Below are 27,287 nucleotides of genomic sequence, written 5' to 3'. Positions count from 1 at the left end.
TGATGAGCTGAATGTACCATAACCTTCAGACTGAATCAGAAAACCATTCTGAGGGTATTTGAAATGTCAGAAGCAGGGGAGATGTGATCACATGTGCAGAGGGCAGGGGTTGTGTCTCCATCAGACCCTCAGTGAGATGGTTCAAGTTATAATGTGCAGGGATGAAAGCACAGTGTTTGGGGCCGGATTTAATCACTGATTCTGACACAGTGAGAGGGTTAGTTTTGCCGTAAGGAGGAAACATTAATGGAGAAAGAGACAGGAACTTCATCAATTCTACACGGGTCCCATTTATCAGCACTTGGCTCTTAGCCGACTGTATCTCGGCAGTTTCTTTCTTTCTTTTCAAATCTTTTTATTATTATATTATTCAAAAATAACACGAGTACATCAAAGTAAGCGATACTTACAATGTCTCAAGGAAAAAAACATTATTTTCTAGATTGAAAAATTTTGTTGATATTAAATAGAAACCCTACTCAGCAGGAAAAAGTGGGGGGAAACCCCATTAGGTGTACAACCCGGAGCCATGCGTCATACAAAAAGCTTCTAAAAATAAACAGCAATCCGCCAGCAAGAAAAAAAAATATATACCAAAATTTACAATTAGATCGTGGAGGAAATCTACCAATTAACTCAAATGATAATAACGAGCAAATGAATCCCATCTTTTCTCAAAATCAAATAAAGGTTCAAAGGTTCGACTTCAAATTTTCTCCAAACTAAGACATAGCATCACTTGAGAGAACCATTGTGACAAAGTGGGAGCTGATGTATCCTTCCACTTCAACAAAATGGCCCTCCCAGCTATCAAAGTAACAAATGCAATAACATGTTGGTCAGATATAGAGAGACCACGGATATTTTGAGGAATTATTCCAAAAAGCACAGTTAATTTGTTAAGTTGTAAATTAATTTTAAGTGCTTTAGAAATTGTCGAAAAAACTGACTTCCAGAACTGTTCCTGTATAGAACAAGACCAAAACATGTGTGTCAGCATAGCTGTCTCGGTTTTACATCTATCACAATAACTATCAACATTAGGAAATATTTTAGACAGTCTCTCCTTCGTCAAAGGGTAATGATGTACAATTTTAAATTGAATAGTGAATGACGAGCGTATATTGAAGAAGAGTTCAGCTTCAGAATCCGTGTCCAATCCTTCGTCATAAGAGATAAATTGAGTTCCTTCTCCCAATCTTGTTTAATCTTAAATAAAGAACACTTATCCCATTGTAATAAAAAAAATATAATTTCTTCCAATAAACCCTTCGTCAAAGGGTTCATACTCATAATAATATCTAACAGGTCAGCCTCCAATACGCAAGGAAAATTATTTAAATATCTTTGTAAGAAATGTCTAACTTGAAGGTATTGTAAAAAGTGTGAGTATGAAAGATAATATTTATCAACTAATCGTTCAGAAGACACCAATCTATCTTCTTTAAAAAAACAAAAAAAAACCTTTATTTTTCCAAAGTAAAAAAATTGGATCACTCAAAGAAGGCTTAAAAAAGTAATTTTGATAAATTAAACTACAAAGTTTAAATTTTTTAAGATTAAAATTTTCAAAAATTGCAAAACTGGAGCCAAGTGTGTAATGAATGCTTAATCACAGGGTATGGAATTAAATTAACAACTTTAGCGAATTGTATAGGTAAAGCAACTCCTAATAATGAGGTTCAGTAAAACTGTTTCACAGCTTTCAATTCCAGGTCTACCCAAATTGGCCAATCATTCTTATCAACCCAATATAACCAAAAGGACATGTATCACACATTAACAGCCCAGTAATACATTCTTAAATTAGGCAAAGTGAGACCTCCATCCCTTTTCAACTTTTGTAAGTGACATTTACTAATTCTTGGTCTTTTATTATTCCAAATAAAAGTTAAAATAATAGAATCAATCTGATCAAAGAAACTTCTTAGTCAATAAAACAGGGATATTCTGAAATAAATATAAAAATTTGGGGAAAATCATCATTTTAACTATATGGATACGACTGACAAGTGAAAAGGTAAGTGGACTCCATCTATTAAATCAATACTTCATAGAGTCTACCAAAGGAACAAAATTGGCTTTATAAAGATCCTTATATTTTTTAGTGATTATAACACCTAAATATCTGAAAGAATCTGTGACTTTGAAAGGAATATTATCATTTATAGAGGCAGGTTCATTTAAAGGAAACTATTCACTTTTACTAACATTTATTTTATATCCTGAAAAATCTCCAAATTTATTGAATAATTTTAGCAAGGCAGGAATAGATTCTTTGGGATTAGATACATAAACCAATAAATAGTCAGCGTAAAGAGAAATCTTATGAATGGTCTCATTCACAAAAATCCCATGAATATTTTTAGCTTCACGAAGAGCAATACCAAGGGGTTCTAATATTAAAGTAAATAACAAAGGACTTGATGGACAACCTTGTCTTGTCCCCTGTGAAATCTGAAAAAAAGGAGACCTACAGTTGTTATTGACAACAGTAGCAATAGGAGCTTTATATATCGTTCCAAACCAATTATTAAAATTAACACCAAAGCCAAATTTCTCTGAAACATTAAAGAAATATTTCAACTCGATCAAATGCTTTTTCAGCATCCAAAGAGATGATGCATTGTGGAGTTTTAAAAGAGGATAAATATATGTTAAGTAGTCTCCGAACATTTGAAAAGGAAAAACGACCCTTTATAAAGCCTATTTGATCTTTAAAAATAATTTTACCCAAAATATTATCTAACCAATTGGCCATTATCTTTGACAGAATGTTAGCATCGACTTTCAATAATGAAATAGGTCTATATGAAGTACGGTCAGTAGGATCTTTATCCTTTTTAAGAATTAAAGAAATAGAAGCCTCATAGAAAGTAGAGGGTAAATCACCTTTCAAAACAGAATCCTTAGACATTTCCAACATATATCCGGAAAAAGCAATTTTCCAATTTTTTTATAAAATTCTACAGGACCCATCAAGTCCAGGGGCCTTACCAGATTGCATTGAAAAAATAGCTTTGTGAATTTCGGCTTCAGTAATTTGGGCATCAAGAGTCTGTACAGACAGAGCGGTCCCTGGCTTCGTATGCTATCATAGGTTGCTTGCCTTTTTTTTGGGGGGGCTTTCAGGGAGGTGGGTGGGGTTAGAATTAGGAGTTTTTTTTTCCTCTTGGGTGGTTCTGGAGCATGGGTGTTTTCTATGTGGTTGTATTCTTCATCACCACCATTTTTGATCATCCCGTATTGGTATGTGCTCTGTGCAGGTATAAAGTATAATAAAATTATAATATGGTATTTAAACGGATTAATGTAATAAGTTGGAATGTTTGTGGTTGGAATCATCCTATTAAATGAAAAATAGACAAAACTATTAACTGATTCCAAACTGATATAATTTTTGCTCAAGAGACACATATCAGGGCAGGAGATCTAAATAGATTTTTTTTGGATGGTGGAGAGGTTTGCAGTTCCACTCTACTTCTCAGAGTAAAACTAAAGGCATGTCCATCTTTATTAAATCTAATATATTTATTCAAGAGGATATTGAGTCAGATTCGAATGGTAGATTTTTAATTGTCAAAGGAGTGATCTGTAACAGAAAAATTGTTTTGGTCAATCTGTATGGTCCTAACTTAGATGATCCTTCTTTTTTTAGAAAAGATATTTGCTTTACTGCCTGATTCAAATGAATATATGTGATAATGCGTGGGGAATTTAACTGTTGTTTAAATCCTATGATTGACAAGAGCTCAACCAATCAGCGACTTCCAACTCACTCTGTGTCACTTATTAACTCCTTTTTGATCAATTTTGGATTGATCGAATTATGGAGATATCTGCACCCCGGTAACAGAGAATATTCTTTCTTTTCACATGTTTACAAAAAATATTCGAGGATTGATTATATTATAATCAATCCCCGCTTCCTGCCTAGTGTTAAAAATTGTGAAAATGACGCTATTGCTATATCTGATCATGCACCTTTGAGTTTCTGTTTTGAATTTATGTCATTCTTGCCTGCTCAACATAGCACATGGCACATGTCTCAGACATTATTGCAAAACTCTGACTTTATTGGTTTTATTGAAACCCAGATAAAAGAATTCTTTCATTTTAATGATATAGTGGGTACGTCCAAATGAATTATATGGGATACATTTAAAGCATTTTTGCATGGCCAGATCATTTCTTATTCAGCTAAGCTTAAAAAACAGACTAAAGTAGAATTAGATAAGATTGGGCTGGGAGGCTATCACCACCTATATTAAGCTGCTAGCCTTAGCGAGAGTTACATCTGTTCAGATAACTGAGTGAATTGCTTCCCACATTCAGAGCAGGTGAACAGCCTCATTCCAGCTCAATCAACTCAATGATGCACATAGGGTTGATTTGGCTGAGAGAATCTCTTCCCAAAGTCTGAGCAGGTGAACAGCCTCTCCCCAGTGTGAACTGACTGATGTCTCTGTAGGGAGGATGATTCAGAGAATCCCTGCCCACAGACTGAGCAGGTGAATGGCCACGGACACTCCCTGATGTGAACTGACTGGTGTCTCAGTAGGGAGGATGATTCAGTGAATCCCTTCCCACAGACTGAGCAGGTGAATGGCCACTCCCCGGTGTGAAGTGACTGGTGTTTCAGTAAGTGAGAAGACAAAGTGAATCCCTTCCCACAGTCTGAGCAGGTGAATGGCCTCTCTCCGTTGTGAACTCGCTCATGTACCTTCAGTTTAGATGACAAAGTGAATCCCTTCCCACAGTCTGAGCAGGTGAACGGCCTCTCTCCGGTATGTACTCGCTGATGTACCTTTAGTTCGGATGACTGCATGAATCCCTTCCCACAGTCTGAACAGGTGAACGGCCTCTCCCCAGTGTGAACTCTCTGATGTACCTTCAGTTGGGATGATGAATTGAATCCTTTCCCACAGTCTGAGCAGGTGAATGGCCTCTCCCCAGTGTGAACTCTGTGATGTACCTTCAGTTGGGATGAGCAAGTGAATCCCTTCCCACAGTCTGAGCAGGTGAACGGCCTCTCCCCAGTGTGAACTCTCTGGTGTACCTTCAGATTAGATAACCAAGTGAATCCCTTCCCACAGTCCGAGCAAACGAACGGCCGCTCCCTGGTGTGAACTCGCTGGTGTGCCATTAGGTCAGATGACCGAATGAATCCCTTCCCACAGCCTGAGCAGGTGAATGGCCTCTCTCCAGTGTGAACTCTCTGATGTTCCTTCAGCTGAGCTGATCGAGTGAATCCCTTCCCACACACTGAGCAGGTGAATGGCCTCTCTCCAGTGTGAACTGACTGGTGTGCTTGTAGGCTAGTCGACTCAGTGAATCCCTTCCCACAGTCGAAGCAGGTGAACGGTCTCTCTCCAGTGTGAACTCGCTGGTGTCTCTGTAGATTAGATGAAGAATTGAATCCCTTCCCACAGTCCAAGCAGATGAATGGCCTCTCTCCAGTGTGAACTCGCTGGTGAGTCAGTAGGGTGGATGACTGATTGAATCCCTTCCCACAGTCTGAGCAGGAGAACGGCCTCTCTCCAGTGTGAACTCTCTGATGTACCTTCAGTTTAGAAGAGCAAGTAAATCCCTTCCCACCTTCCGGGCAGGTGAATGGCCACTCGCCTGTGTGAACTCGCTGGTGAGCCATTTGGTCAGATGACCGAGTGAATCCTTCCCCACAAATTCAGCAGATGACCAGCCTCTGCCCAGTGTGAACTGACTGGTGTGTCCACAGGTGAGAAGACCCACCACAGAACAGGTGAATGGCCTTGTCCCAGTGTGAACTTGCTGATGTACCTTCATGAGATGACCTTGAATCCCCACAGTCTGAAAAGGTGAACGGCCTCTCCCCTGTGTAAACTGACAGGCCTGCCAGTCGGTCAGATGATCGAGTGAATCCCTCACCACAGTTTGAGCAGGAAGGATGATCAAGTGAATCCCTTGCTCCACTTCTTATAAGCGTGGACAGAGACAGCAAAACTGGCGTGTTGTGTTCGAGATCCTCATAGATAAATTCCTTGTCGTTTTTAACCTGAAAAAAGATTTATAACATCCATCAGTGGGTGAAGGACAACATTTCAGATGAGATCACTTTAGTCACCAAGGTGTGATCTGCCATCACACTGTTTCTGTGAGATTCAACCCAAGTTGGAGAGAGAAATCATCTTCTATCTGGGCACAGTGCTGGTATCTGGAATGACCATCAAACTCTCTGATGCTCTTCCTGTCTCTATAGGAATGGGGCATTTCTGCCATCTCCAATCTGTGACCTGGCTCAGTTTGACTCTCTCCATTGGTATTATTCCCTGTTCCCACTGAGCTGCATGGGTGCCTGGCCCCACAGTAACTGAAACACTCTCACACAAATAGCCTTTGTTGACGGACGTGCAGCAGGGATTTTCTTTTATCTACTGTCAATGTAAAGTGCCACAGTTTTAACGCCATGTAAACATTTCCTGCCCAGATGAATGGCTGGTCTTCACAGCTGTTAAAAGGAATTAAATGAACATTAGTATTATTTCTTGTGCTTGTCACAGAGTCACAGAAAAGTACAACACAGAAACAGGCACTTCGGCCCATCTAGTTTGTGTTGAACTATTTAACCTATCTACACCCATACCCCTACCATCCAGATACCAATACAAACTTCTTAAATGTTGAAATTGTGCTCACATGCACCAGTTGGGCTGTCTGCTCATTCCACACCTGGATGACTGCCTGTGTGAAGACGTTTACCTGCATGTTCCCCTTAATATTTCACCTTTCCCCCTCAACCCATGGCCTCTGTTTGGAGTCCCACACCATCTCAGTGGAAAAAGCCAGCTTACGCTTACCCCATCTATAACCCTCACAATTTTGATACACTTCCATCAAATCTCGCCTCAATCTTCTACATTCCAAGGAATAAAGCCCAGACCTGTTCAATCTCTCCTCATAACCCAAGTCCTCCAGACCTGGCAACATACTTGCGAATTTTCTCTGAACTCTTTCAACCTCTTTTACATCTTCCTGTAGGTTGCTGACCAAACTGCACACAATACTCCAAGTTAGTCCTCACCAATGTCTTGTACAACATCAACATAACATCCATCTCCTGTACTCAGTACTTTGGTTTATGAAGGCCAATGTGCCAAAATCTTTCTTTCTATCCCTATCAAACTGTGACACCACTATCAGTGAAATATAGACCTGTATTCACAGACCCCTTTCTTCTACAACACTTCTCAGTGCCCTACCAGTCACTGTGCAATTCTAGGTCCTACTAAGGTGCAACACTTCACACTTGTGAGCATTAAATTCCATTCTCCATTTCACAACCCATTTTCCCAGCTGGTCTAGATCACACTGCAAGCCATGATAATCTTCCTCGCTGTCCACTACACCACCAATCTTGGTGTCATCCACAAATTTGCTGATCCAGTTAACCACACTATCATCCAGATTACTGATATAAATGACAAACAACAACAGATCCAGCACTGATCCCTGTGGCACACCACTAGTCACAGGCCTCCGGTCAGAGAGGCAACCATCTGCTACCACAGTCTGGCTTCTCCCAAAGACAGTGTATCATCCAATTTACTATCCCATCTTGAATGCTGAGTGACTGAACCTTCTTGACCAACCTCCCAGATGAGACTTTGCCAAGTGCCTTGCTAAAGTCCATGTAGACAACATCCACTGCCTTGCCTTCATCCACTTTCCTGATATCATCCTCGAGAGACTCTATAAGATTGGTTAGACATGACCCACCATGCACAAAACCATGCTGCCTATCTCTAATCAGAGCACATCTATCCAAATACTTATATATCCAGTTGCTGCACATATGTTCCAATAACTCTCCCACTACTGATGTCAAGCTCACTAACATAAAATTTTCTTGTTTACCTTTAGAGCCTTTCTTGAACAGCAGAACAACACTGGCTGTCCTCCAATCCTCCAGTGCCTCACCTGTCACAAAGGATGATTTAAATATTTGTGCTTGGGCCCCAACAATTTTTGCACTTATCTTCTGCAGCGTCCCAGGGAACAACTTGTCAGGCCCTGGGGATTTATCCATGGTAATTTGCCTTAAGACAACAAACACCTCCACATCTGTAATCTGTACAGGGTCCTTTCTAACTCTCACACAGTTTCGTGTGTCCTGCACCTTGGGTGCAATGCACCTCTCTTCATGACATATCTATCACTCCCTTCAACTCCTGGATGATCTGGAATTCATCCATTTCCAGCTCCAACTCCCGAACGTGCAGGGTTACAAGCTGCAGCTGGATGCACATCTTATAGGTGAGGGTGTCAAGGACACTGGAAGTCTCTCCAGCTTCCCACCAATGTCCCGTCTAATTTGTAATGACCGGTGTGCCAAAAAATCTTGCCTGTGCAATTTTTACCCATTGACAACAACATGTGCAAACTGAACTTTAAATAGAGAGGTATTTATTTTAACAGCTAGCAAATGAGAACTCTGATGCCCTCTGGGTTTGATTGAGTTCATCTGCACTCTCACACAACCTATATAGCAGGCCTGTAGAGGGTTACGAAGGATTTTCTCGCCAGACCTTTTGCACACCGTCCATATCTGATTTGCTCGCAAAATGATGCTTTAAAAAGTCAGATTTCCAAAATCACTCCACTTCGTTGCACTTGCAAATTCTCCAGCAACTTTTGCATTGCCACAACACACACAGGTAACACTGGTTTCTATATTGTACATAAATATTTCCCCTGAATCCTCCCCCAGGGGACTGATAACCAATGAATATGAACGGAAGGGCAGGTCTCATTGGAGAATGGCACATTTGTGATGTGAAAGCTACTTGTTGATCAGGTGAAAGGCGTTTGATATCATTATGTACCCAGAGAGAATGGGTCAAAACATGTTCCCACGGGTACAAAGGTCCAGAACAAGAGGAGGTAGAACAAGCAACACACACAAAATGCTGGAGGAACTCAGCAGGCCAGGCAGCATCTATGGAAAAGAGTACTAATGCTGAATTCCTCCAGCATTTTGTGTGTGTTGCTTGGATTTTCAATATCTGCAGGTTTTCTCGTTTGTGATTGAAGGCAGAACAGAGGTGTTTTTTTCTCAGCTGGTGATGTAAAAGATTTTGTTCCCTTTCTCCGAGTTCCTAATCCTTGCATTTAGACAGCTGGAGCTCAGCTCTGTCTGAGAGATCCATCGGTTCCCATTCCCTCATCAGCCGGAAGCTCCCCGGGGCCCGTGTACAGATCGTGGGGCTGAGACAGAGGGAAGAGAGCCGGACAGCAATTGTCCCGAATTCGGTGTTGAAAACCCCCACCCGCAGCCGGGGAATATCTCTTACCTGGTGCCGAATTCTCTGGGCCTTTGTGTACCGCGCGCATGCGCGATATTCGGGAACAGCTTGTGCATTCGATCGGTGTTTCAGCGACGGCGAAAATTCTTTGCAGAGCTTTCTGGGTAATCACGGTGCCATTAAAAGTTTCTGCAAGCACCAGTTCCATGTCCATACCTCAGTTTTTTTTTGTGTAGAAAACTCGGCAGCTCTTTTAATGCAGAAAGCAGCTCCCATAAGCAATACACTTAATATCAACAAGCTTTCCGCGTGTCTAATGCCAAAGTAGAACCTTGTTACAAATGCAGATATACAACACAAGAGATTCTACTGTTGATGGAAATGTAAACATATACACACAAAATGCTGGAGGAACTCTGCAGTTCAGGCAGCAACTAAGCAGAGTAGTACACAGTCTGGGCATGCTGAAAGGGCTCGGCCAAAACGTTGTCTATTTATTCCTCTCCACATTTGCTGCCTGATCTGTTGATTTCCTCCAGTACTTTGCTGAAATTAACCACCTTTTTTTTCAATCAAACAGTTTCAAAGTGTTTCTGATCTTTCATTTGTAGCCATATTCTGCTGGTTGGATTCCTCTTCCTCCTTGTCCTTGTAAACTCTTAATTCCCATCTCTTCCTGGAGCCCCAAAGCCCTGACTCAGGCTGTTAACTTTTTGGTTTCTGACTCTACACCATCGAAGATTCACTCGCTCATCTGCTGTCAGACTTTAGAGGTTCATTCAACCAACCCAGCTGTCTGAGGCACAGACCTTTGAAATGAGTGAAAATGACACAAAACGTTGAAAAGATCAGGGAAGAAGGAGCTTAAACACCTTAGACCAGAGCCCTGAAGAACATTAAAACCACAGTGTGCTCATCGTCTTATTCAGTCTGGAGAGAAGCATGCAGGAAATTCATGCAGATGTGTAGGATGATGAGAGGCATTGGTCGTGTGGATAGCCAGATGCTTTTTCCCAGGGCTGAAATGGCTAACACGAGGGGGCATAGGTTTAAACTGCTTGGAAGTAGGTACAGAGGAGATGTCAGAGCTACGTTTTTTAAACAAAGTGTGGTGTGTGTGTGGAAAGTACAGCCAGCGATGGTGGTAGAGACGGATACAATAGGGTCTTTTAAGAGACTCTTAGATAGGTACATGGAGATTAGGAAAATAGCGGGCTATGCGGTAGGGTAATTCTAGGCAGGTTCTAGAGTAAGTTACATGGTCGTGACATCATTTAGAGCCAAAGTGTCTGTAATGTGCTGTAGATTTCTATGATTCTCTGAAATTCATGGACAATCTCCTATCCCACGGAGTGGTGACTAGTTGCAACCTGTCATCACAGGGAGAGTGAGAGGGGAACAGCAGGGATAGATTTTGATATACTGATATGGAACAGAAACATGGGCAGGGACCAGATGGGCCGAGAGGACTCTCTAGTGTACATTGTGAGTGTGGTAGAGACAGTAAGTACCTGAGACACGGGATTTGGTATAGAACTGATTTATCTTTCACAGATCCACAATATTAAACATCAGTCTAGTTTAAGGCTAACATCAGCAGAACAGACTCTTCCAATGCTCAGTGACCAGGGTTCAGTCCTGGGTGCGATGAGCAGCCACAAGAACTGCAGATTCTGACAGTAACAGTCCCTCATGAACCTGCAGCTGCCTTCAGTCACCATATTGGTGAAACATTTAACACAAAGCCATGCATTTGAGAATTTAGACATTTCTATTTTTCTGAGCTTCTCATAAATGTGTACAGTTTAGTTAAGCTTTGCTCCAGAATTACCACACAATTAAAAGTTTATTACATTTTTAAAATTTTTAGTTTTGCACCACTTACGTAATTTAGCTATTTAATATGTATATTATAGTAATTCACAATTGTTAAAATCTATTGTTATGAATTAGGTTCTACTGCTGCCGCAGAGACAACGAATGTCATGACATATTCCGGTGCTATTAAACCTGATTCTGATATTGATATGGGAGACCCCCCACCGGTCACCTGATCCCATTTACCGCAGATTGTAATGCGAGATTGAAGCCTTTTCTACTTACCTGCATTCCTCAGAAATGACAATAGTTCAGATAAGTTTCCTTCTGAGGTTTCAAAACAGAAGCTCAGTCTGTCTAATATTTCCACACAATTAAAATGGAGAGGAATGCAGCAAGAATGTGCCGGTTATGAGGATTTTTGAGTACATGGCCTGCTTTTCCTTGCAGTCATGGGCAGAGCAGTAGCCATAAGAAGGCGTGAAGTATCGACAAGAAGCTCAGAGACCTCGGCCTTCACCCTGTCTTGTGTAGCTGGATCCTGGACTTCCTGTCAGATCGCCGGCAGGTGGTAAGAGTGAGCTCCCTCATCTCTGTCTCTCTGACCCTTAGCACACATACCCCACAGGGTTGTCTCCTTGGCCCCCTCCTTTACTCTCTGTATTCCCATGACTTGTGTCGTCACCCACAGATCCAATCTGCTAATTAAATTCGCTGACGACACTACACTGATTGGCCTAATCTCAAATAATAACGAGGCAGCCTACAGAGAAGAAGTCATCACCCCGACACAGTGGTGTCAAGAAAACAACCTCTCCCTCAATGTCACAGAAACAAAGGAGCTGGTTGTGGACTCCAGGAGGAATGGAGACAGGGACCAAATTCAACATTTCCAAGTCTGTTATTGACACAAAATGCACATTTTAATATTGATCACGACACAATGTATTTTACATATTGTTAATAACATAAAACGTATTTATAGATTGTTGCTGACAGAGAATCGTATAATTTGTGTTCCGTGTGTTATCTGAATGTACTTACCTGTGATGCTGCCACAAGTCAGTGGTTCTCTGTACCTGTACCTTCCCGTACTTGTGAACTTGGCAGCTCGGTTGGTCGAATGTTTGAGACAGTACACTGTTAAATGCAAAACCCTGAACAGTGTTGATGATCAGAGGGATCTTAGACTCCAAGTTCATCGGTCCCTGACAGAGACTGCACAGATTGATCGGGTGGTTAAGAAGGCAAATGGCGTGGTTGTCTTTATTAGTTGAAGCACTGAGTTGAAAAGTCGGGACGTTGTGTTGCGGCTGTTGCGAGTCTGCGGTCGGACTGTGACTGTGTCTTTAAGAGCGCCGGGGAGTGAGGAGGCGGGACTATGACGTCAGTCACACGCTGACGGCGCGAACTGTGGATTTAACCATAAGAGAGAGAGAGCGATCTGCAGACAGGCAGTCGGCCAGTCTAAACAGAGAGAGAGACTGGAAAAGCTGATAGCTTCAGTTAGTCGGAATGAAATGTTTGGACACCGGGAAGTCCCGCTCGGCACGGATAGTTCAAAGGTTAATTTATTATCAAAGTAGGTATCCATAAATAACTCTGAGTTTTTTTCTCCTCCAGAGAGTCACGAAACAAAGAAAGAAAAAGGCTTTCAGAGCGAAAAAAATCAAACTCCCACCCCAGCCCCGCATGAAAAAGAACGGCATCCCGATCGTCAACCCCCCAAACCCACCCCTCCCACAAATGGGAAAAATAACATCGATCCCCCAGTAAAAACAACCCGACCCCGCACAACTGCGGAGGAGCCGGTGTCATCGGTGTAGAGGAGCCGCATCGGGAGCAGCGGACACAACGGGCGACCCCGGAAGATTCACAGGTGAAGTGTCGCCTCACCTGGAAGGATGTTTGGATAACGGGGAGAGTTCGGCCGTCCGGCCCTTTCACTGTGACCCCCGAACTCCACATTAAATCCGTCCAAACGAATCTGGGTGAACTTTAATGACCAATAAATATAATTCCTCTCTTTGATCAGCTGTCTGAATGATTCCCTGACTCTGAGAGGAAGGGGTATCTATGGTCCACATTGTCAGGGTGTTGAGTTTACCAGGAGACAAAGACTGCAGGGACGGGAGGTTTTCTGGTCACTAATACACTGTGTGTGGACCCCGCTGGCAATTCTGGTGTTGTGACCCGAATCGAGACAAACACCACGCTGCCCACTCCACCAACAACACGGCACAGCCGGACACATAACAGGGGACTTTACATCTCACAACACTGGATTCAGTGATGAAACCCGTGATTAATGTTGTTGTCCCACTGAAATCATAAGAAATGTCCATTCAGGTGTTTTTAATTACAAGCGCTCCCCCACAGGTGACGTCACACATGGTTCCCCCCGTGCGTAACTGACGTCACACACGCGCTGCTCTGCTCGTGCTGAGGCGGTTTAACGGCTGAGCTACCGACCACGAGACCCCTCCACCCCTCACCTCCAAGGCGATGTCAATCACTGTTTCCGCCCAATAGCGGAGGCGGACCAGCCGAGAGGGCGTTACCCCGCTCAAAGAGGAGCAAACCTCAAAGTAAATGTCCGCTTTCTGATTTATTTCCATATCCCTCCGAGGGAAGTTGGGGCGTTTGTGAAGCGTCTCCTGCGGCCGGAGTCTGATGTATCGCTGAGAGGTAGGAGGAGACCGCTCGGCCCGTCGGTTTGATGCCGGTTCCCCGGGGAGGGAGAGGATGAAGACGGTGAGAGAGGGGGCGGACAGGATGTTTGTCCCGGTGGGGACAGGAGGGGCTCATCTGTGGAAATGTCTGAGCCCACGGTGGTGGCGATTCACCACATTGGGGGGCAAACACCGGCAGACTGTTGCCCTGCAAGCGGGGCCAATGGTCCGGGCAAAGTGACAATTATTTGTGTTTTGTTGAGATTGTACCGGGAATATGGTGTAAAATCCCGCTCCCCACACTAACACGGGTTATACAGACCAAAGAACAAACTGCTGGAGGAACTCAGTGGGTCGGGCAGCATCTGTGGAGGGAAATGGACCGTCAACATTTCGGGCCGAGACCCTCCCTCTGGACTGAGAGTGGACGGGAAATAGTCCGAGAAAAGAGGTGAGGGGTGGGGATGGGGCAAGAGCTGGGGAGTGAGAGGTGGATCCAGGTGAGGGGGAGGTGGGAAGGTGGAAATAGTGACAGGGGTGGGAGGTGAGTGGTTGGGGCAACACGGGGCTGCAGAAGATGGAAATTAATTCCATAGAGGATTAACAGAGAGGTTAGAGAGTATTTGTTATAGAGAGTGCAATGAAGATTCACCAGACTGATCCCTGGAGTGGTGGGTCATCATATGAAGAAACATCAAATGTGATAACCATTTCGTTTAGAGAATCGAGGACCGAGGGGTGAACACATTGAAATGCACAACATCATTACCGGTTGAACCAGGGATCCCAGTCTCTGAAAAGGGGGTTGGACTGTCCGGGACTGAGATGAGGGGAAATGTCTCCACTCCGAGAGTGGTAAATATCTGTAAATCCCCACCCCAGAGGGCGGTGAAGATTCGGTGATCATCCTCACATAAAACAGAGGCCGGCAGATGTGTGGAGACTGGAGGGATCGAGGAAATGAGGATCGGGCAGAAACATGTGGCTGAGATGGGAGAGCAGCCGTCATCTTGTTGATGGTTAGAGGGGCTGAATGGCCACATCCTGCTGTTTCTCACTTGATGTTTCAGTGTTGCTGTCCAGTGAGGCCGGGGGACTGTGAATAGAAATGAGTGTTTTTAAACACAGACTGATTTAAATGAAACCTGCACATTTCCTGTTTGGGTCTGAATTGTGTGTTGGATCGGAATGGGAATTGAACCCTTGACTCTGTGACTTGGAGGTGGAGGGAAAGGGAGAGGGAAAATATGGAGGGAAAAGGTAACTACGTATCTGGTGTAAGTGGAATAATGTGGAAAATACAGCGGATGGGTCGGGCAGCGGGTGAGGGGTGAGGAGCAGAGTCACCGGTTCAGGTGGGAGACCCTCCACCCGTCACCTGATCCCGTTTCCTGTTCACATTTCCCTGCAGATCTGCAGCATCTGTCGGTCACTACTCTACATGTCCGTGTAGCTTCATCTTTCGCCCATTCAGACAAGGCAGTGAGATCCGGATCTGTCACGTCCTCTTGTCGTGGGTGGACAATATGTTTTTTTTTCTGCAATATTTTCAGCATGTTTCATTCCACTGTTTTTACCTGCTGAAGTGCAGCCAATGTTTCTGTGTGTATGACCAATTTGTGTGAGAGTTTAGCCTTTTCTATTTATCTGAGCATCTCATAAATGTGTAGTTTACTTAAGCTTCACTCTAGAATTTCCAAAGCAACAACCCAGTCAGTATTTAGTTCCACACAATTAAAATAGTTTATTATATTTTTTTTATTTTGTACTACTTATATAATTTAACTGTTTAATATGTATATTCTTATCTTAAATCACATTTGATAAAATCTATTGTTATGAATTGGGTTCTATTGCTGCCGCAGAGACAACAAATTTCATGACATATGCCGGAGCTATTAAACCTGATTCTGATTATCGGTATGGGAGACCCACCACCAGTCACCTGATCCCAGTTACCGCAGATTGTAATGCGAGATTGAAGCCTTTTCTATTTATCTGTATTCTACAGAAATAACAAAAGTTAAGTTTCCTTCTGTGGTTCCAAAGCAGCTCAGTCTGTCTAACATTTCCACACAATTAAAATGGGGAATTTGTTTATTTTTATCACGTACTGAGCTGCAGTGAAATTCTTGCCCGACATACCATCCACACAGATCAATACATTACAACAGTACATTGAGCTGATATACATCAAAACAATAACTGTAACAAAGCATTATGGCTGCAGAGAAAGTGCAGTGCAGATAGACGTATGGTGCAGGGTCACGTCGAGTTACGTTGTGAGGTCGAGTCCATTTTTTTGGCTTATAACCGCAGACAGGAGGCCGTCCTTGAGGCTGGTGGTACGCGCTTCAAGGCTTTTGTATCTCTTCCCTGATGGGGGAGCGGGGTTGCAGCAAGAACGTCCAGGTTGTGAGGGTCTTTGAGTACATGGTCTGCTTTTCCGAAGCAGGGGAAGTGCAGGAAGAGTCTATGGAGGGGAGGCTTGTTTCTCTAATGGTCTCTGTTCCCCAAAGTTCTCTGCAGTTCCTTGCAGTCATGGGCAGAGCAGTAGCCATACGAAGGCGTGAAGTATCGACAAGAAGCTCAGAGACCTCAGCCCTCACCCTGCCTTGTGTAGCTGGATCCTGGACTTCCTGTCAGATCGCCGGCAGGTGGTAAGAGTGGGCTCCCTCACCTCTGTCTCTCTGACCCTCAGCACACATACCCCACAGGGTTGTCTCCTTGGCCCCCTCCTTTACTCTTTTTATACCCATGACTTGTGTCACCACCCACAGCTCCAATCTACTAATTAAATTTGCTGACGACCCTACATTGATTGGCCTAATGTCAAATAATAACTTTCAATCAATCAAATGCCTCCTGACAAGGCTCAGTCCAGACAAACTTTTCACCCTTCTTCAGGAGATTAGTCAGAGGAAGAGCGATATCTGCAAAGTTCTTACAGAACTTACGATAGTATCCAATCATTCCCAGAAACCTTCTGAGAGCCTTCATACCAGTCGGATTAGGAACTTCAGAAATTCCCTGGACTTTTGCCTGAACAGGAGCCAACTTGTCTTGACCTACTACATAGCCAAGATAGGTCACAGTGGCATGGCCAAATTCACTATTAACTGTAAGGTTGGCCTGGGAAAGCCTGTCAAACAGCTTTTCTACTGCAGAGATATGCTCTTCCCAAGTGTCACTCCCTGTGACTAAGTCATCAATATAGGCAACTGCGTGTTCTAACCCTCAAATTACAGAATCAATCATTCTCTGGAATGTTCCTGGAGCATTTTTCATTCCAAATGGCAAAACATTGTATTCATACAACCCAGTAGCTGTCACTAACGCGGAAATTTCTCTACCTCCGTCTGTCAATGGAACGCACCAATACCCTTTCAACAGATCAATCTTTGTAAGAAATTTAGCTTTTCCAACCTTATCGAGGCAATCATCTACCATAGAGATAGGATAGGCATCTGTTTTTGTTACTGCATTTACCTTCCTATAGTCAGTGGAAAATCTAACACTACCATCAGGTTTGGGCACAATAACACAGGGTGAGCTCCAATCTGATTTTGAAGGCCTAATAATACCATTTTTCAGCATATATTCAATTTCTTACTCAGCCAATTTACGCTTTTCTACGTTCATGCAATATGGGTGCTGTTTAATTGGTTTGGATTGACCAATATCTACGTCATGTACTGCGACAGTGGTTTGCTTGGGAACGTCGGGAAATAAATTTTTAAACTTCAGAATTAATTTCTCAGCTGTTGTTCTTGCTTTGGCTGCAGATGAGCCAACTTGTTATCAAAGTTTTCTAGAACAACCAAGTTCATTAGCCTAACTGGGACCATGTCTGGCTTGTGAAAAATCTCAGGCTACGTCCACACTACATCGGATAATTTTGAAAACGCAGGTTTGGCGTAAAAACGCCAGGTGTCCACACCAGGCAATTTTCAAAATACCTCTGTCCTCATTAGAATGGATATTTGGGTGAATCTCCTCCAACTGGGCATGCGCAAGACACACGGAAAAAAATCGAAGAGGAAACGGTGTACTTGGTGCGCGTTTGTCCAGTTGGACTAGAGAAACTTAAATGGAAATTGCCAAACAAAAGACCTGGTGCGCGTTAGTCCAGAAACGTTTTCTACAGCCATAGTCTCTTCACCGATGAAAGGGACGACAGGTACAACTAAATGGAACAAGGCTTGTTACTAGGCAAAAGTGAAATTTGCTGTTACCTCATTTGTTTGCCTTTACCTTTGCCATGTCTTTGTGTATTATTTTGGTGTATTTAACATGTGCAATAGAATGAGTTACTGGGCAAAGGTGACAATTGCATCTATTGAATGTTTGCACAAGCAATACATTAATCATATTACACAAGCATGGATGAACCCAAGTGCAGAACACGGGCGTGGGGACAGAGTCGGGAGTCCTTATCACCGTAGCGAGCGTGGAATCGGTTTCCAGGGGAGTCTTTACCTGAAGTCTTGGGTTTGGAGAGAATCCAGGAGCGATGCTAGACTTAGAGCTAACAGTCCTATGAACCATGAACCAAGGTTACTCACACTGGAGTCGACCAACGAACTGTCAGCTCGTTGTTGTGATCACAGGGTCTTTATCCTGCATTTTCTGATGGAAAGCAGGTGTGTGTGTGTAAGTGGAACCTGGGAATGATTGGAAATTAAACGAGGGGATTGAAGCCCAATTCCTGAGGTAAACAGTAAGGTGGGGGATTGCCAGAAGGGTCCGTGACAAATAAAGTGCCTTGTTAAATGTATAAAACATGTCTGCATCAGTGTTATCTTGTATTTCCATACAATGTTACATTAGGCTGTTACACATCTATTGTCAAAGAAGTACTTGCTGTTCATACAAGCAAGGACAGAAAACAGGGCAAAGTAAGTATACTTATTTATTCAGTAAGCTATGGGTCAAAGTATTTGGTAAGTACATTTCTAACTCTTCTGGCTTCAGTATTGTTTCTGTCTGTTCTGAAATTGTTAGGTTGTGTGGGGGGTTGCGTTCAAGAAAACAATGAAATGTCGCGCTGCCGCCATCTGTTCTGGCACGTCATGACAGCGTTTTTAAAAATATCCATTTACCCCGTCCACACTGCTCTGCGCAATCGACGTTTACAAATTTACACACTCCGGAGGGCGTTGAAGAAAATCTCTGTTTTTGGGGGAGGAAAACACCATTTCAGTGTGGACAGAGGGTCAAAACGAAGACAGAAAGCTTCGGTTACGGATTTATCCGGTCTAGTGTGGACGTCGCCTTAGATGAGTCAATTGTTTCATTCTCAGCATTGCCAGATTCATATATTTTTACAACACTCACAGATGCTGCCTGCTTGACAAAATAAGGCTTTATCATATTTATGTGTACCACCTGTGTTAGTTGACGTCGGTCGGGTGTTTTAGTAACATAATTCGCATCATTACTTTGAGAGACTATTTCATATGGTCCATTGAATTTCGCCTGAAGTGGATACGTCAACATTGGAAATAGGAGAAGCACCTTATTCCCCACCTCGTATTTTCTTCCGCAAGCCCACTTATCAAACCAACACTTCATTTTGTTTTGAGAAATCTTTAAGTTTTGTCTCACTAGACTACAAGCTTGGTGTAGTTTATTTTTGAACTTCAAAACAGTCTAACAGGTTAACATGTACATCCCCATCAAACCACTGTTCCTTTAACAAGGCCAAAGTTCCCCTCACTCTATGACCAAATACAAGTTCAAAAGGACTAAAGTCCAGTAATTCCTGTACCGACTCTCTTACTGTGAACAAAAGCAAATGTATTCCTTCATCCCAGTCTTTTCCATTTTCAACACGGTATGTCTTAATCATTGTTTAGAGGGTAGAAGGAAATGTTTCTAAAGCCCCTTGTGATTCCGGATGGTACTCAGACAATGTAATTTGTTTAGCTCCCAGTTCATAAAATACCTGCTGGAACAATCCAGGTGTAATATTACTTCCTTGATCAGACTGGATTTCTTTAGGTAAACCAAATAAAGTAAAAAACCTGTTAAGAGCTTTTGCCACAGTTTTAGCTTTAATATTTCTGAGAGTTATTGCTTCTGGGAATCTGGATGCAGTACACATAATATTTAGCAAATACTGATGGCCAGATTCAGTCTTTGGCAATGGGCCAACACAATCCACTATAACTTTGGAAAAGGGTTCACCGAATACAGGTATAGCCAGAGTGGGCCACTGGGGTGACCTGATTAGGTTTACCCACAAATTGATAAGGGTGACAGGTTCTGCAAAAGGTCACAACATCTTTCCTTAAATTAGGCCAGTAAAATTGTTTCATAATCCTGTTTACCATTTTATTCACTCTGAAATGGCCACCTCAGGGCATACTGTGGGCCAAAGCTAAAATTTTAGTCCTATAAACTTTAGGGACAACAACTTGGTGAACAATTGCCCATTCCTCACTCACAGGTATAGCAGGTGGCCTCCACTTCCTCATTAACACTCCATCCTTGAGATAATAGCCAACTGGTACTTTCTTAATCTCATTATCTGAGAAAGCTGTTTCTTTTAAAGCTTCAATCTCAGGGTCTTGGTTCTGTTCTGCTATAAACTCCTTCCTAGACAGGAATAAATCTTTCTTATCAGACTTACTACCTGAGTCCTGTTGAAACAAAGAAGGCAGAAAAGTCCCTGACAAGTCATCATAACCTGAATCCTGATTTTGGCTGTCATGGGTATCAGAATCATGCTGCACAGAACTGTCTGCATTGGCAGACTTTTTAGCCATACTTTGAGTTACTGCGCAGGAAGGATAAATATTAAAATCCATCTGTGGGTCGTCAGTGGTTGGCTTAGTTGTCAACTGCACTGCAGGAACGACTTTACCATCTGCCCGGTCATTCCCTAACAGCAAAGTAACATCTTCCACCGGTAAACTGGAGCATAATCCAATCTTAACAGGTCTCGAAACCAACCCTGACTAAAATTATCCTGTGCAGTGGCACAGAAACCATGCCACCCCCAATGCCTTTAATAAGATTTACCTCACCTATGTTAGTCTCATCACCAAACTTTAGAACACTGTCTAATGTAAGTGACTGAGAAGCCCCAGTATCTCAAAGAATTTTCATAGGTACCAGGGTTGACCTTTCCTTTACTAATACAAACCCATCTGACATAAAGTGATCGAATACCTTCTGAACAAGGGGAATTCTGCAGATGCTGGAAATTCAAGCAACACACATCAAAGTTGCTGGTGAATGCAGCAGGCCAGGCAGCATCTCTAGGAAGAGGTACAGTTGACGTTTCGGGCCGAGACCCTTCATCAGGACTAACTGAAAGAAGAGCTAGTAAGAGATTTGAAAGTGGGAGGGGGAGGAGGAGATCCAAAATGATAGGAGAAGACAGGAGGGGAAGGGATGGAGCCAAGAGCTGGACAGGTGATTGGCAAAGGGGATATGAGAGGATCATGGGACAGGATGTCCGTGGAGAAAGACAAGGGGGGGGGGAGAACCCAGAGGATGGGCAAGGGGTATAGTCAGAGGGACAGACGGATAAAAAGGAGAGTGAGAGAACAAATGTGTATATAAAAATAATAATAAATAACGGATGGGGTACGAGGGGGAGGTGAGGCGAATACCTTCTGAACTCAGTCAGACCTCTCAGTCCTTAACTGAGCCTCAACAGAATGTGGGTTTATAGGTGCTTCAACATACTGATCACAGGCATTTGGAACTGACTCCTTTTCCTTTTTCTTCTTCAGGATGGAAAAATTAAGACATCATATGACCAGCTTTCTTACAATAGTAACAAGTAAGACCAGAATATTTCTCCTTCAACTGCTTCCCTTCATCCTTACTCTTGTTATTAGTTCCAGCATTAATTTCTGGTTTACCCTGGTTATCCCTGCTACTCTTTTGGAAGCTTTTATTCAGGGTGAACTCATGAGTTATGGTTAAAGCAAACTCATCTGCTAATCTAGCAGACTCCTGCAAAGTGGCAGCATCCTTTTCATCTAAATATGTCTTTATGTCATCAGGGACGCACCTTTTGAATTCTTCAATTAAAACCAACTCTTTCAAGCTGTTAAAATCATCATTTACATTTTTATATATGTGCCAGTGGTCAAAACACACAAACTTCTCATAAGCAAATTTCATACAAGTCTGGTTCAGAGATTTCCTCAAATTTCTAAACTTTCCAACTCGTAAGCTTTGAGCACAGCCTGTGTCATAATCAGCTGCTTCATCAACTGTCAAAGCAGAATAGGCTTGCTGAGCCTTCCCCTTAATTACACTTTGTAAGAGAATAGGCCAACCCTCTTTTGGCCACTTTATACTCTGAGCAAACTTCTCAAAATGCTGAAAGTATTTATCAACCTCTGCCTCATCAAATGGAGGTACCAATTTAACTTCCCGACTGGCCTCAAACTTATCACCAGAGTCTAACACTAGACCCCTTTGCTGCAATCTCTCTTATCTTTTCCAGCTCAAACAGCCTCTGTCTTTCTGCTTCCTCCCTGTTTTTCTGCCTCTCTAGCCTCAAACTGCCTCTGCCTTTCCACAGCCTCCATCTTTAATTTTTCTAACTTGTACGGGAGCTCAAGCTCACTAAGTTTACTTTCCAGAAACACCTCCAACTCTTCCACTTTAAACACACCCTCATATACATAATGTTCAGCTATTGTCCTCTGCATCTGTGCCTTCCTCATTGTTGATTTCACCTTAGCAAGTTCTAACCTTTTAGCAATACTCAACAACTCAATCCTTCTGGCGTCTTCTAATGCCTCAGAGGTTGGTGCTTCCAGAAATCTATCAACATCCATTGCTGGTGATTTTCCACACACAAATAAATCAAAAGGGATTTCCCCAATGAAATTGATAATTAATCAATCAATATGCCCCCAAATTTGTTCATATCCCAGACGTAGGCCCTAATTTTGTTACGAACCGTAATGCTTTAGAAACGAACCAGCAGCAATAGACTGGAGTCTGGTTTTGATGTGAAAACCACTATCTTTATTAGTGTCTACTTATAAATAATAACTTAAGCAAGATAAACAAAAGTTAACAGTGTTACGTGTATATATGTGTGTAAGTATTACTCCCAAGCTATTGAACGCAGGGGAAACAAGGCTTAGGGTCTTGAGATGATAAAGTATGGAAGTTCAATTCATCCATGGAATAGGTGATGAGACAGAGATATTTGTAATCCAGGGTAAATGTCCAGAGGAGGGAATCATGTCGAATTCCACAGGTTCCACGGTGGTAAAACGAGAGAACAGTCGCTGTAGATTTTATCCGTCATCGTTCCAAATCCACATACGAATTATCACCGAAAGTGACTTGTCACAAGGGGTATCATCCTCAAGTGAATTCCCACATCACACGCAGTCAAGGGTTAACACACAACTGGTCTTCACAGGATACTCCAAATCCAATCCACTCCTATAGTTCAAAAGAGGTGATAACCACACATTCGATGTATGCTGAATCGATAATTAACCCACCCTTGTGGGCATAGGAAAGTTCTAAACAGTGACCCTTGGCCACTAGTTCCTTTGTTTCGATCCTTCCATTTTACCTCCTTCGTCTCTGTCTGACTCTGAGTGTCCGTGTCCTCGGTTAAATCTAAACAAGCTGCAAGCAATGTAAACAAGCCGTAAGTCAGACTGATTCACCTTCTTAATCTCTCTCTCTCTTTTAAAATGAATGTCCATAGCAAACAAAACCAAGGGATTCATAACAACGGCCACTCCCCAGTGTGAACTGACTGGTGTGCCAGTAGTTTGGAAGATTGAGTGAATCCTTTACCGCATTCTGAGCAGGTGAACGGCTTCTCCCCAGTGTGAACTCCCTGGTGTCTCTGTAGGTGGGATGCATGAGTGAATCCCTTCCCACATTCTGAGCAGGTGAATGGCTTCTCCCCAGTGTGAACTCGCTGGTGACTCTGTAGGGTGGATGAGTGAGTGAATCGCTTCCCACAGACTGAGCAGGTGAACGGCTTCTCCCCAGTGTGAACTCGCTGGTGACTCTGTCGGGTGGATGAATCAGTGAATCTCTTCCCACAGACTGAGCAGGTGAACGGCTTCTCCCCTGTGTGAACTCGCTGATGATTCTGCAGGTTGGATGACTGAGTGAATCCCTTCCCACATTCTGAGCAGGTGAATGGCTTCTCCCCAGTGTGAACTCGCTGGTGACTCTGTAGGGTGGATGAGTGAGTGAATCCCTTCCCACAGACTGAGCAGGTGAACGGCTTCTCCCCAGTGTGAACTCGCTGGTGACTCTGTAGGGTGGATGACAAAGTGAATCCCTTTCCACAGTCCGAGCAGGTGAATGGCTGCTCCCCAGTGTGAATTCGCTGGTGAGCCATTAGGTCAGATGTCTGAGTGAATCTCTTCCCACAGACTGAGCAGGTAAATGGCTTCTCCCCAGTGTGAACTCGCTGGTGACTCTGCAGGGTGGATGACTGAGTGAATCCCTTCCCACAGACTGAGCAGGTGAACGGCTTCTCCCCAGTGTGGACTCGCTGGTGTCTCAGTAGGGTGGATGACAAAGTGAATCCCTTTCCACAGTCCGAGCAGGTGAATGGCTGCTCCCCAGTGTGAATTCGCTGGTGAGCCATTAGGTCAGATGACTGAGTGAATCTCTTCCCACAGACTGAGCAGGTAAATGGCTTCTCCCCAGTGTGAACTCGCTGATGACTCTGCAGGTTGGATGACTGAGTGAATCCCTTCCCACAGACTGAGCAGGTGAATGGCTTCTCCCCAGTGTGAACTCGCTGGTGACTCTGCAGGGCAGATGAATCAGTGAAACTCATCCCACAGACTGAGCAGGTGAATGGCTTCTCCCCAGTGTGAACTCGATGGTGTCTCTGCAGGGTGGAAGAGTGAGTGAATTTCTTCTCACAGACTGAGCAGGTGAACGGCTTCTCGCCAGTGTGAACTCGATGGTGTATCTGTAGGTTGGATGACTGAGTGAATTTCTTCCCACAGACTGAGCAGGTGAATGGCTTCTCCCCAGTGTGAACTCGATGGTGTTTCTGTAGGGTGGATGAATCAGTGAATCTCTTCTCACAGACTGAGCAGGAGAATGGTTTCTCTCCTGCGTGAACTCGCTGGTGTAACATTAGGTCAGATGACCGAGTGAATCCTTTACCAGAAATTGAGCAGATGACCAGCCTCCGATTGGTGTGTCCACAGGTGGGATGACCGACTGAATCTTTTCTCACACACAAAACAGATGAATGGCCTTGCACAGTGTGATCTTGCTGATGACCCTCAACTGAGATGGCCAAGTGAATCCATTTCCACTGTCTGAGCAGGTGAATGGCCTCTCCCCGTGTAAAACGACTGGCATGCCAGTTGGTCAAATGACTGAGTCAATCCCTCCCCACAGTCTGAGCAGGAAGGATGGTCGATTGAATCCCTTGCTCCACTTCTTAAATATCTAGACAGAGACAGCAAAACTGGCGCGTCGTGTTTGAGATTCCTGTAGACAAATTCCTTCTTGTGTCTAACCTGTAAAAAAATTTACAAAATCCATCAATGGGTGTAGGACAACATTTCAGATGAGATTACTTGAGTTGCCAAGATTTGATCTGGTATTACTGTTAGTGAAGTTCAACCCAAGTTGAAGAGAGAAATTATCTTCAAACTGGGCACAGTGCTGGCATCTGGAATGACTATCAATTCCCTGATGATCTTCCTGTCTCTGTAAGAATGGGGCATTTTGCTGTCTCCAATTTGTGCCTTGGGTCAGTTTGACTCTCTCCATTGGTATTATTCCCTGTTCCTGCTAAGCTGCATGGGTGCCTGGCCCCTCTCTTCAGGTCATATCCATCACCCCCTCCAACTCCCAAATGATCTGGAATTCATCCATTTCTAGCTCAAACTCCCTAACATGCAGGGTTACAAGCTGCAGCTGGACGCACACCTAGCAGGTGAGGATGTCAAGGACACTTGAAGTCTCCCCACCTTCCCACCAATGTCCCATCTAATTTGTAATGAGCCGTGTGCCAAAAAATCTTGGGCTGTGCAATTTTTACCCAGTGACAATAATATGTGCACACTGAACTTTAAATAGAGGTATTCATTTTAACAGCTAGTAAATCACTGTCAATAAGAACTTTGATATCCTCTGGATTTGATCAAGTTCATCTGCACTCTCACACAACCTATGTAGCAGGCCTGCAGAGGGTTAGGAAGAAATTTCTCACTCCAGCTTTTGCACACCATCCATATCTGATTTGCTTGCTAAATGACACTTTTAAAAGTCAGATTTCCAAATATCACTCCACTTCCTCCCACTTGCAAATTCTCCAGCAACTTTTGCATCACCACAATAAACACAGATTCTGTATCGTACATAAATATTTCCCCTGAACCCTCCCCCCAGGTGACTGTCGGTGCTGAGCTTATTGATGGCAATGCCAATGAGTATGAAGGGAAAGGCAGTACTCTGTCCGGCACATTTGTGATGTGAAACCTACTTGTTGCCCAGGACAAAAGTGTTTGATATAATTATGTACCCAGAGAGAGTGGGTCAAAACGTGTTCTCACGAGTAGAAAAGTCCAGAACAAGAGCAGGTAGAAGAAACAACACGCACACAAAATGCTGGAGGAACTCAGCAGGCCAGGCAGCATCTAAGGAAGAGTACTAATGCTGAATTCCCCCAGCAATTCGTGTGTGTTGCTTGGATTTTCAACATCTGCAGATTTTCTCTCGTATGTGATAGGAGGTAGAACAAAGGTGATTTAAAAGATTTGTTCCCTTTCTCCGAGTTCCCAATCCTTGCATTTAGACAGCTGGAGCTCAGCTCTGTCTGAGAGATCCATCGGTTCCCATTCCCTCATCAGCCGGAAGCTCCCCGGGGCCCGTGTACGGGTCGTGGGGCTGAGAGAGAGAGAGAAGAGAACAGGACTGTCCCGGGATTCCGGGTCACGGTGTCCGGAGCTCACAGTAATTATCCCGAATTCGGTGTTGAAAACCCCACCAGCAAACTGTCTCTTACCTGGAGCCGATTTTCCGAGGCCTTTAGTGTACTGCGCGCATGCGCGATATTCGGGAACAAACATCAACCCTGACGCCTGCGCATTTGATCGGTGCTTCCGCGACGGCGAAAATTGTTATGCCGAGCTTTCTGGGTAATCACGGTGCCATTAAATGTTCCGGCAAGCTTCGGTTCCATGTCCAGACCTCAGTTTTTTTTTTGTGTAGAGTACTCAGTAGCTGTTTTAACACAGAAAGCGGATCCCATAAACGATTTGCTCAATATCAACAGGTATTCCGTGTATCTAATGCCAAAGTACAATCCTCTTACAAATGTAACAGATTCTGCAGTTGCTGGAAATACTGAAACCCACACACACACAATGCTGGAGGAACTCTGCAGTTCAGGCAGCAAATAAGCAGCGGAGTTCATAGGCTAAGCATACTGAAGGAGCTCGGCCTAAACGTTGTGTATTTATTCCTCTCCACATTTGCTGCCTGATCTGTTGATTTCCACCAGTAATTTGCAGAAATTAACCACCTT

General features: G+C 43.5%; 1 protein-coding gene across 1 annotated transcript; it reads right to left on the bottom strand.

The window, feature by feature from the left end:
- Nucleotides 1-2,665: 2,665 nt before the first annotated feature.
- LOC140207954 (uncharacterized) lies at nt 2,666-26,850 on the bottom strand. The gene is made up of 4 exons (XM_072276490.1): nt 26,766-26,850; nt 23,500-25,272; nt 9,330-9,441; nt 2,666-5,665 (listed from the first exon to the last, which is right to left on the bottom strand). The coding sequence occupies exons 2-4, from the start codon at nt 24,879-24,881 to the stop codon at nt 4,370-4,372; spliced, it is 2,790 nt and encodes a 929-aa protein (XP_072132591.1). The 5' UTR covers nt 24,882-25,272; nt 26,766-26,850; the 3' UTR covers nt 2,666-4,369.
- Nucleotides 26,851-27,287: the final 437 nt, after the last annotated feature.

The sequence above is a fragment of the Mobula birostris genome, chromosome 13 (genome assembly GCF_030028105.1).
Source record: "Mobula birostris isolate sMobBir1 chromosome 13, sMobBir1.hap1, whole genome shotgun sequence".
Taxonomy (NCBI): domain Eukaryota; kingdom Metazoa; phylum Chordata; class Chondrichthyes; order Myliobatiformes; family Myliobatidae; genus Mobula; species Mobula birostris.
Note: the sequence above shows the minus strand (reverse complement) of the source record. Positions and strands in the feature narration are given on the sequence as shown.